This window comes from Triticum urartu, chromosome 4A (genome assembly GCF_056163025.1).
Source record: "Triticum urartu cultivar PI428250 chromosome 4A, HENAU_Tu73, whole genome shotgun sequence".
Lineage (NCBI taxonomy): Eukaryota > Viridiplantae > Streptophyta > Magnoliopsida > Poales > Poaceae > Triticum > Triticum urartu.
Window position 1 is genome coordinate 566,951,216 of NC_141876.1, and position 11,471 is coordinate 566,962,686.

Below are 11,471 nucleotides of genomic sequence, written 5' to 3' on the forward strand. Positions count from 1 at the left end.
GGGAAGAAGGCATTTCCGGCCAAACGTGTCGGCGTCGTGCCGACACGTTGGCCTCGCCCCTGCGGACGAGCACAACCCTAGGGGTGTCACGGGCCAGACACGGCCCGTTTAACCCCATGCCGGGTGGGCCAGCCCACGAAGCACGGGCCGTTGGCCAGGTTCAGGGACCCTTCTACTACTGTACTCCATCACCAGTCACCTATGGCCCAACTGCCCCGCCGCGCCGCCTCGGTAAGAGACATCGACGACTCCGACCTCCACCTCCACCTCCACCGCCACCGCAACCTCAACCCCCATTCCTCCCTCCGCCGCCCCAGCACCACTTCCCATCAGCGTTCCTCCCACCGGCGCATCCCCGGGCCCGCCTCCGCCTCCGCCGTCCGGGACGCGATGCGCCTCCGCTCCCCACTATCATCCGTCCCCGCGAATCGGGGGGACGGCCAGGCCGCTGACGCCGACTTCCTGCTTGACTCGTGGCTCGGGGCGCTGCGGGACCTCGGTGAGCTGCAATTGATAGCAACCTTTTTTCGTCAAAGGTTTTGCATTTCGTGTTCTGAACGAGATTCGATTCGGAACTTTCATATGCCCAAGTTCAGTATGGAAAAGGGCGGGCAGCATTTTCAAATGCCAGTTCGAGTGCTGTTGCTGTGATTAGCATCTGATGTGGTTTGTAACGCAGGTGGAGACCGCGGGTGGCAGCAGCCAGGCATTGGGAAGATCCGTGTCGACCGGGCATTAGATCGAGCATGTCGGGTGCGTGCGCTCCCCTGTCTTGTCCTTGTTTATTGTCTTTCTCCAAAACATACGTATCATTTTGCCACTGCTGGTGATATCTCTGTGGTGGATTGATTCGTTCGAGTGTTCTTGGTTGTGATCAGGTTGTCGGGGTGGTGACGCTGTGCACGCCAAATGGATACGGCGATCTCATGCTGAATCTGAAGGTGACCATGAACATCACAGCCTAATGTTATTTATGTTTGGTTTCTTGTAATTCTGTAGCATTGACGTTGAGTTTCGCTGATTACCATGTGAAATGTCAATTTTTTCTTTGCATTGAGTTCATTTGGATACTGGAAAAAATTCCAATCCATGGTTAGTGATGCATTTCTCTTTTGTTGTAACTGCAGAATTTATTCTATGCATAAAGATTAACCAGAAAAGTAGTCCTTGTCACGACATTTGGGAGAACCATTGTTTTCTCCTAAATAATTTGAAGGAGAAGCTAATGTTTGCTTGCCAGATAGATTATATTTCAATACTTACATCATGTCTTGAGAGTTGTAACTTTGATCTGAATGAGTTTCCAACAACTTAGTTTTGCCCGGAGAAGATTGATTAGAAGATAATAATAACATGTCTTTTAATTCTTAGTAGCAATTGACAACGAGTTGTTCTTAATAGGACCCATCTGGTACTATTGATGCATCAGTTCACAAGAAAGTTCTATCAAATGAAAACCTTTCAAAGGGTTTATCAGTTGGGTCTGTCATTGTTCTCAAACAGGTAAGGGTATATATCTTGTGAACAAAATGTTACTTCTGTTATTAAATTACTCTATTTTGCTGGCATGAAATTGGCTTCACTGTTGAATCTATTGTCGATTTCAGGTGGCTGTTCTTCGCCCTTCTAGCACAGTGTGCTATCTGAATGTTACCCAGAAAAACGTTGAAAAGGTATTGTTCGTACACTTACATATTATACTTTTATAGGTGCTGACGTAGGCAAATTACGTGTTATCTTGCTACACATTCCTTAAGTTTTTCTATAAAGTAATGTATTATAATACAAAGCAATTAGTTTACTACATACTCAAAGTCAAGGTTGCTTACGAGGTGCGTATAGGTGTGACCGTGTGTGTGCGGGTTGGGTTTAATAAGGTGGACTGCTTTGAGCTCATATTAGCGTAGCTATATATACTCATATATATACTGTTTCTAATGAAAAGTGGGATCTCTTAGCTTGTTTTTGATACCCTTCTACACTTAAAGTTTCATTAGTTATTATGCACTTGGACTATCATAATAATTCATGGATGGATTCTCCTGGTGGAGGTGTCTGACAAAATTATATCATTTTTATGACTGAATTTTACTAGGTTGCCCTTTCTGGTACTTGAAGAAGTTATATTGTACAGACTTGAAGGAACAAAATATAAGATGCATTATAAGTAAGAATCTGTCCCATAAAAATCTAACTGTGACTAATAAAGCAGATTAGAGAACACTATTGAAGCTTACTTGCACTTAGATGCCCATGTTTTTATGTAATTATTCAGACTTAAATTAAGGATGTGTGTCATAGATTGGAGTTCTTTTTTCCAAACGTGGCAAAAAGGGATTACCTGGTTATATTAATAGAGAAGATAGAGCGGAGTTCTAGTTATATGCACTGGTACTTGTTTTGTCAGCACAATTACCTGAATTTAATTGCTTCTCAAGTCTCAGGACCTGAAAACTGTGTAATCATCTTTCGCCATCATTTTTGAGATGATATCTTCTCAGTTTTGAATTGCTGTTTTATATCGTAGCTGTTGCATCACAGAAGTTCATCTTAGGTCATGAACTCATAATGATGGTCACATTTCCAGGTGCTGCAAAATGACAGTGTCTCCCTTTGTAAGCAAGCAGTTCCATCAAGTAATTCTGAAAGGCAAAGCCAACAACCTGGTGACTTACAAATCTCCCTCTTTATTCATCCCCCAAATAAAATTTGATGGTGATTTGCCGTGCTTTCCATAGTGAAATGCAAAGTAACAATGAGTTTTGCAGGCCCAGGAGATAACATGGAAAGGGAAGCTGGAGCGGAAACAACTGATGGAATGACAGCGATCTTCAGTAAGCTCTCGAGGACCAAGGATGGCCGGATAGTCGACTTACTTTGTGATAATGGTGGTGCAGCAAAAGCTGTTAACAGTAGTATTCTGAGAACAGACAAAGATACTCATCGTGTACAAAATCATCACGAGAAACGGATGGAGCAAATGGATTCAAGTTCTCAAATAAAGAATTTGCCAGGCTTCAACACCAGCCAGCAGCTGCAGAAAATCATTTCTAGCATGAATCCAGCTAATTGCCAGCTGAAACAAGGAGGAGGCGTACCCAAGTATGGAACAAGCAGTGAAGCTAAAAGTTCCGCTGACGATATAATGAGAAAACTCTCAGGTGGTGAAATGATGGTTCCCAGTAGCAAGGAGATAACTGTTGCTGAGGGTTCTCGTAGTAATTGTGGAACACATGGTGAAAGCAACAATAGGGATGAGCATCAGCAGCAAAACCCGAATGCAGACACAAGATGCACACAGCCGATTCTAGGTGGAAGCTCAGTTATGGCTGGAAGCAGAGATTGTTCGCAAGCTTCCTGTACTGGAAATCTGAGGCAACTCTCTGGCGATGATTTGATGCAGCCTCGTAGTAAAAAACTTAAGAGTGATGCAACGCTTTCTGATGGCAATGGTCTGGATGACCTAGCAGATGATTTCCTCGGTGACCACAATCCGATCAGGAAGCCCGAGCATCAGCAAAAGGACATCCATGGCGCAAGTGCGGGAACCCTCCAGCCAACTCAAGAAAATTGCTCAATGTCTGCCACTGGCGGAACATTACCTTCCAGTCATAAGATGGTGGCTTCCGTGCCAGAATGGACTGATGAGCAGCTTTCTCAACTTTTTGATGACTACTGACACCAGAGTGCATACTTCATCTAGTAGTTGCCCAGCTTTTTTTGGGTCAGTTTGATGTTGTCGCAAGGGCACAACAAAGTCAGGCATGTTAGTTGTATATAGTTATAGTCTTGAAGATTGGTTAACACCTTAAGGTTGTGACTCACGTGTTCTCAGTGATGTGTCTCGATGACTTGAAACTTGTCTATACCAAATAGACAGTTTGTAGAGCAGTTGATGGATTATATCGTAATCTTGTGCAGTTGAAGGATGCTATTGTTACATGTTGCTCCTAAAATGAAATTATTGGAAGTGGACCGTCTTTATGCAGGCCAAACCGAAGGGCTAAGGGGCGCTGAAAACACTCCTCGGGCTTCTTAGAAATCTGTGGAAGGCGCAGGGTTTTAGAGATCGACGACTTTCCCCATGATAGAAGTAAGAAGCAAAGAGGCGTAACTTAAAAGAAAAAAGTGATCGCCCAGCCTTTGAGCCGTTTTGTTTCCCATTCTCTGATCCAGTTTCAGCGCTGTACACCCAACAGGCCCGCCACATTCAGACCACACTCTCATGTGCAACCTTACTGACTTTGCAACAAGCAAGATATCCACTTACAACAACATTACCCAGTTCAGTTAAGATCAAAGAGAAGACATGTTCTCCTAGCTCACAACAGTATGCTCCCTAGACCTCGTCCGCGATTCAACAGTCCACGCAAGGACATCAATTACAAAATGTGTCCATGTAGGAGTCGTCACAACTACCAACAAGAAGAGTTCACTCGCATACAAGGATATACTACATGGATACTAGAGAACTCTGTAGTACTACCTCCGTCCTGTTTTATTGGCCCCCTTCGTATTTAGTGTCAAATTTTGACCATAGATTTAAGTCGAATCCAATGATATAATCTTTGGTGACATTCATTGACATTTTGTTAGTTAAATCTATGGTCAAAATTTTACACAAAATACGAATGGGGCCAGTAAACCAGGACGGAGGTAGTAACAATCAGCAAAATTCCTTTCAATAATAAAAAAAAAGCTGCAACGCCCCTAACAATGGGTACAACTTAAATTGACAACAATCAATTCAATAGGACAGCATAATATTCTGAGAAGAAAGGCAGAACGTGCCACATTGTTGTATTTGTGTATAGAAAAAGGCAGAAGGTGAGTCCAGATTGCTACAGCTGCCTAATATCCAGTCCTGTAGAACATACTCCTAAAGATATCTACATGAGCATATAGATGCGGGAAAATGAACAACCAGTTTTACAGTATTAGATACTCCTATCTAGTAAATCAAGGCTCCAACTGCCTAATATCGTGAAATGAGTACAAGTATATCAAATCACCAATAAGCCACCACAAAATCTAGGTGGGAGAAATATATCCAAATTTTTAGTTAAACGCTCAGTACAAGCTAAGCCATGCTACTAGCTGGGCATAAGCAGCAAGAACAATCAAATTGAAGAAAAAAAGGCTCAAAATGACAAGTCACAAAACTTGCTGATTTTGAGTAAAATTTTGATATTGAGGAGTTTTGTTAGGAGGGACCGAGGGAGTACTAAAGTATGTGTACTAGAGTCCATTTTACCCAAAATATATGAAAATCACTTCCAAGGATTCTTTGATAGCTATTCCTCCAAGGCATGAACTGCTTAATGTTGCTAACTAAAATGCAAATTATAAAAAGTCCCAACTAAGCCACCAGAAAATACAAGCATACCAAGTCATAAAACTTAAGAGATTGTGCAATAAAAGAAATGGGGCATAAGAAAATTTGCATTCTTAAACAGAAGAGATTGTGCAGTAAAAAAGAGGAAAACAAACAACTTGCTATTGGCAATTAGCTAGCAGATCATGCTAGTAGAACGGTAATATGTATGTATACAGCGATTCTTGTTAGAAGCACAGATGAATGCTCGAAAATTCAGTTTATTCATGGTAATTATAGTTACTTTTCTAGGCACAGAAGTAAGAACTACGAGTCCTGGTTTCTCTCAAAAACACAAACTGTTTAATGAGCCCTAGCAGGCAATGCAACATAGCAGTATTCCACAGAAAGTATGCAGCAGATGAAAACCCAAACTTGCATAACTAATTAGTTCCAGCATCGTGCCAATAATTTCAATGCATCCAAACATCTCTATGTGAATAACCATTACACTGAATGAAGATAGAAGAAATGTTGTCTCAAATTTTCAAAGCCAGCTAGATAGTTTTATGCGACTCCAAAGTACATTTGATAACAGTTCATTCATCATACCCACGAATTGTCAACCATTTCTTCATACGCGACGGCAACCAACTGCATACACTTCACTCCGAACCTTCAAGTTCAGGTGCTTCATCACCAACTAAAGAAGGAGGCCATGCCATAATGTATGGATAGCCACGACCATCATACCTCCCCTGAATCAGCAAGTCAAGCTCCATAGTCTCCAAGCAAAGGGAGAAAAACCAGCAGCAGAGTAAGCCAGAAGGGGTCATCATTGTTCTTGATAAGTAAGCGGTTCCATCCCTAACTTGCACAACCTTGAGGTCTCCCTGAAAGCCCTCAGTAATGCGATCGACTTGAGCACCCAAAGAGATTGCCTTGTGCGGTATCCAGCTCAGAATCCCATCACCATCCACGCTATGGGTCCAAACCTGGAGGAGGAAATCAGCAGATACATGAGCAATACAGAGTCCACCATCCTTGGTCTCCCCGGCCTTGCAATTGTGCCACTCCACCTTCGCTTGAGAGGGTAGATCCACAGTGGTGACATCCATGGTCGTGGCGTCGATCCTTATCATGTGTGCTTCGCCGTGGCAAGGCCAGTAAACAGAATCACCCACCAGTGTGCTAGTCTTGCACTTTAGGCTGTTGTTTCCACCGATTTCCACCCACGGGTTGATGGCCCAATCCCACGTTTCGGACGAGAAGACGGCGGCACGAACCCTGGACGCGTCAGCGCAGATGCAGACCACGCGAAACGAGGAGGGCTTCTCGTCGGAGTAGAGGAGGTGAAAACCAAGGAAGTTGCGGGTCTCCGCCATGAAGTCGACGGGGGGCATCGGGAGGGAGTCGACGGCCCAGGTCATCGGGTTGAGAGCGGCGAGCGAACCATGGAGCGCATTCCAGAGGAGGGCGCGCCCGCCGCGGCAGTCGTCGAGGAGCCAGCCGCGGGACGCGTCGCCCTCCGCGGGGAGGGAGGTGAGGAAGAAGTCGCCGCGGCGGAGGGAGACGGCGACGTCGGGGTCGAAGCGGCGCACGGGGACGAAGGTGGGGATGCAGATGCCGTCGGTCTCGAGGAAGATCCCGAGGAGGGGCGCCGGGTGGAGCGCGCGGAAGAGGCGGCGGAAGGACGGGGAGGACCGGACGGCGCCGAGCCAGGTGCGGCAGGCGAGCGCGGCGCGGACGAGGGCCGGCAGGTTCGGCAGGCGGAGGAAGATGTCGAGGAGCAGGTCTTTGCCGAGGGAGGAAATGGTGGTGGTTGTGGTGGACTCAGGTTCCGCCGGGGTCGCCGCCGCCGCCAGCAAGCCACCGGCCATTGCTGCGGGGAAGACGGGGTCGGGACAGGCGGCGCGGGGGAGGATCGATGGGGTCAGGGCGGACATCGCGGAGCTGGGGTCGGGACCGGCGGCGGCGGTGCTCGATGCCGGGGGAGACAGCGAGCGACTGGTAGGGTTCCGTGGGACGGGCGATTTTAGCGGGTCCGACTCAAGCAAGGAGGCCCGTGGTTTGGGCCCAAATTATCTCCCGCCGACCCAACTTATCCAAAATTTGCGCGGGCCTGTCCGAAACGAAACGCCCAAATGAATAATTTTTTTTGAATTAAGGGGCACGCCCCGATTTCATTTCATTGAATGAGAAGAAATCGAATAAACAGAGTCATAAAAAAAGTTTGTTTCTCAGCCCGAGATACCCTACCTTGGCCTCCAGGGGGAGAAAGACTAAATAAGCGCTATGGGGAAAATGGTTACCACACAGGGCTCCATCCCCGACCCTCACCTTTTCTAAACAGTGACAGAGCTTAGAACAACCATATTATCCAAACATAGACTACACGATATTCCAGCGAAGAAACTCAAAACATAGAAAAGCTCTCAACCCACTCCCAAACGTCTTGTCATTGGCGCCCATCCTCTGCTCTTGTTGAAGAAGCCATTTGCAACATCAACCAACAACGTCGCCACGTCGCGCAGCTTCTGTTGCCTTTCTTTTCTCTGTAAGCCAGCCCAGTACGACATCTGGTAAGCTATTTGAAAAAACAGCACACTCGGATCATGCGGGTAAATGTGATGAAAAGTGGCAGCGTTTCTGGCTTTCCATAAAGACCAGAATACCGCCGCTACACCCATTGCTACTGTTTGTCTCATCTTCTTATGAAACATCTCTATCCAGCTGCTGAACTCTTCAATTTTGCAAGGAATATCATAAATACCAGTGACATTCCTAACAACCCCTCACACAAACTTGGCTACCACACAAGTGCAAAAAAGATGCTCTACGGTTTCAGAATGATCACATAAACTGCAACTTTTATCTTTACCTTTTCAGTTTCTTTTAGCTAAATTATCTCTAGTCAACACACTGTTTCTAAAAACCAACCAGATGATAACTTTAACTTTTAGAGGAATCTTAGCTTTCCATAGATTTCTATGAGGCCAAGCTACCTGATTAGTTTTAAGAGCTAGATACAAGGATCGAACAGAGAATTTTCCTGATCTGGTTAATAACCAACTACACTTGTCCTCCTGCTCATTCAAGGTTACACTACTACAGATGCTTTTCAGCTCATACCACATATCAGCAGTGTCCCCCCATAATATCCTTCTAAATCTTATCAAGTTCATGTTCTCGGATAAGGCTTTAGCAACAGTAAAATTAGCATTGAAAGTTAGGGCATACAATCTAGGGAATTGCACACTGAGACGTTTGTCTCCCAGCCAAATATCGCTCCAGAACATAGTTCTCTCCTCATTACCCACTATTTTTCTACTATACTGTAGGAAAATAGGGTTGACTCTCATAATTCCTTGCTAAAAATGAGACTGCCCAACCTTCTTTTTGCACCCCCTAAGAGTACATTTTCTCAGGTATTTCTTCCTTACTAAATCTTGCCAAAGACCATTATTATTTTCAAGTTTCCATATCCACTTACAAAAGTAAGCAAATATTCATAATATCCAAATCTAAAACACCTAAACCTCCCATCTCTTTAGTTCTACACACATCCTCCCATTTCACTAAATGATATTTCTTAACATCTTCTTCCTCTTGCCATAGCATTCTTTTCATGTAGAAATTCATTTTCTTACTAGGTCCTTTAGGTAATTCAAAGAGAGAAATCATATAAAGGGGAATATTGCACAAACTGGAAGTAATTAGTATTAATCTACCCCCATATGATCTATTTCTACCTTTCCAAACACTCAATTTCTTCTCCATCTTCTCCTTAGGCCAATTCCAATCACTATTACATAGCCTCACAGCATTAATAGGTATCCCTAAATACTTAAAAGGTAGTTTACCAACAGCACAAGTGAAAATATTAGAATAACACTCTTGTTTCCCTTTAGCCTCACCAAAACAAAAAACCTCACTTTTATGGAAGTTAACTTTGAGACCTGAAAGTTGTTCAAACAGACAAAGAATCAATTTCAAGTTCCTAGCACTCTCCAGATTATCCTTAAACATAAAGATAGTATCATCTGCATATTGTAACATACTAATCCCATTTGGTATTAAGTTTTGCACTAGGCCTTGTACCAGATCCAAGTCTTGAGCTTTTAAAATGAGCAAGTTAAGAATATCAATAAAAATATTAAACAAGATTGGGGGCAAAGGATCTCCTTGCCTCAGCCCCTTTTTCGTTTTAAAAAAGGACCAATCTGGTCATTCACCATAACAACTACCTTACCCCTCTCTACTGTCTGTTTGACCCATTCTCTATATTTAGGAGGGAAGCCCTTCTTTTCCATGACAAAATACAGAAAATCCCAATTAATTTTATCATAAGCTTTTTCAAAATCTACTTTAAAAAGCACTGCACTCTCTTTTTTCCTATGTACTTCATGCAACACAATCACCCCATCCAGAATGTATCTACCTCTAATAAAGGTTGTCTGGACAGGAGCTACAACTTTATCTGCTACAACAATGGCTCTATTGTTGAGCACTTTTGTAAAAATCTTAAAGATCACATTTAGTAAGCAAATAGGTCTGTACTGTTGCAAAGTCTGAGCATCAGCACATTCGGGAATAAGTGCAAGAACCCCATAGTTAAACCTAGCTAGATCAAGTTTCCCATTGTAAAACTCGCAGAAAAGATCTAAAATATCTACTCCTACGATGTGCCAGTATTTCTGATAAAACTCTATAGGCAGACCATCAGGTCCAGGAGATTTGTTGGTTTTCATCTCAAATACAGCTTTTTTTATCTCTTCTAAAGTGAACTCTCTATCCAATTTCTCTCTATCTATATCATCCAGTACAACTGGCATGTCAATTTAAAGGAAGATATTAGACATCTTCTCTGCAGGCCCAAATAATCTCTTATAGAAAGCAGTCGCAAAAAGCAGTAAGTCTTTATCTCCTTGGATTACCTCATTACAATTATTATTAAGGGAAATAATCCTATTCTTTCTTTTCCTACTACTAGCTTTAGAAATAAAATAAGCAGTTAATGCATCACCCTCTAACAATTCTTTTTCTTTAGATCTCTGTAACCATTGGATTTCCTCTTCCTTATGAATCTTAGAAAGTTCCTCCTCCATCTTCTTACGTAAGATGTATTTGTCTCTAGTTAAACCTATATTTTCACTCTCTCTATCAATCTCATCTATAGATTTCGTAAGAAAAACTTTCTGTTTTTTGTAAAGCCACATGTAATTAAGGTTCCACCCCTTAAGTGTTCTCCGAAGAACTCTAGCTCTCTTTTGCCACTGATCTTGTAAAGACTTACCATAATAGGAATTACATAAAACCCCAATTACTACCGCATCTAGATCCTCTCTCAAAACCAGCACAATTCAAATTTAAAAGGTTTAGTAATCTTAGGCAAATTCAGACCAAAATCTAGTAGTAAGGGAGCATGGTCAGACAAAACTCTAGGAAGAGCTCTAAGGAACATCAGAGGAAAAATGCTCTCAAAAGATAAAGTCATTAAGATCCTATCTAACTTCTCAAAAACTAGATTGTGTTGGTTATTAGACCAAGTAAACACTCGACCATTTAACTCGACTTCCTTCATCTCCCAGTTCTCAATAATAACATTAAACAGATGTGACCATTTATTTAAAGGCTTATTTCTATTAGATTCTCCTATTTTTTCTAATGATATTAAAATCCCCTCCAATAATAATAATGGGAAAAGCATTCACATTACATATATGAACTAATTCAACTAAAAAATATTCCTTATCTTTATTGTGCGGGGCACCATAAACATTCACTATGTTTAAAAGCTCTCCATTTTTTCTATCTCTAACCAAAAACCTAATATGATGGCTGCCTTTTTCAGATTCTACAACATCATAAAAAACAGTGTTAACACCACACAACAACCCTCCTGACTGTCCCACAGCAGGCACAAAACACCAGGAGAAAGCACTACTACCACTTATTTTCTAACCAGTTCAAAGTAAATGATGTTTTCTTAGTTTCCTGAATGCCAACAAATCTCAAATTAAACTCTACAATTGCATTCCTTAGAAAGTTTACTTTCTCAGGGTCACCCAGCCCTTTGGCATTCCAAAATAAACCAGCCATATTAGAAAAGTTTAGTTCCTTTAATATATCCTTTACTTCTACTTCTAAACTTTCC

General features: G+C 42.7%; 2 protein-coding genes across 2 annotated transcripts; one reads left to right on the forward strand and one right to left on the reverse strand.

Moving 5' to 3' along the window:
- The first annotated feature begins 201 nt into the window (after positions 1-201).
- LOC125554882 (nuclear localized protein) lies at positions 202-5,600 on the forward strand. The gene is made up of 7 exons (XM_048718266.2): positions 202-499; positions 680-753; positions 879-941; positions 1,402-1,503; positions 1,608-1,673; positions 2,588-2,666; positions 2,769-5,600. The coding sequence occupies exons 1-7, from the start codon at positions 202-204 to the stop codon at positions 3,677-3,679; spliced, it is 1,593 nt and encodes a 530-aa protein (XP_048574223.2). The 3' UTR covers positions 3,680-5,600.
- A 136-nt stretch (positions 5,601-5,736) lies between these two features.
- LOC125552823 (uncharacterized) lies at positions 5,737-7,356 on the reverse strand. The gene has a single exon (XM_048716512.2). It carries the CDS (start codon positions 7,258-7,260, stop codon positions 5,980-5,982), a length of 1,281 nt encoding a protein of 426 aa, XP_048572469.2. The 5' UTR covers positions 7,261-7,356; the 3' UTR covers positions 5,737-5,979.
- Positions 7,357-11,471: the final 4,115 nt, after the last annotated feature.

What these genes read in the sequence shown, in the direction of transcription:
- LOC125552823 (XM_048716512.2), bottom strand. Translation starts at nt 7,260, where the DNA reads ATGTCCGCCCTGACCCCATCGATCCTCCCCCGCGCCGCCTGTCCCGAC.
- LOC125554882 (XM_048718266.2), top strand. Translation starts at nt 202, where the DNA reads ATGGCCCAACTGCCCCGCCGCGCCGCCTCGGTAAGAGACATCGACGAC. An exon ending in ATCTCATGCTGAATCTGAAG is followed by an intron (nt 942 to 1,401) that starts GTGACCATGAAC and finishes TGTTCTTAATAG; the next exon opens with GACCCATCTGGTACTATTGA. An exon ending in CTGTCATTGTTCTCAAACAG is followed by an intron (nt 1,504 to 1,607) that starts GTAAGGGTATAT and finishes TGTCGATTTCAG; the next exon opens with GTGGCTGTTCTTCGCCCTTC.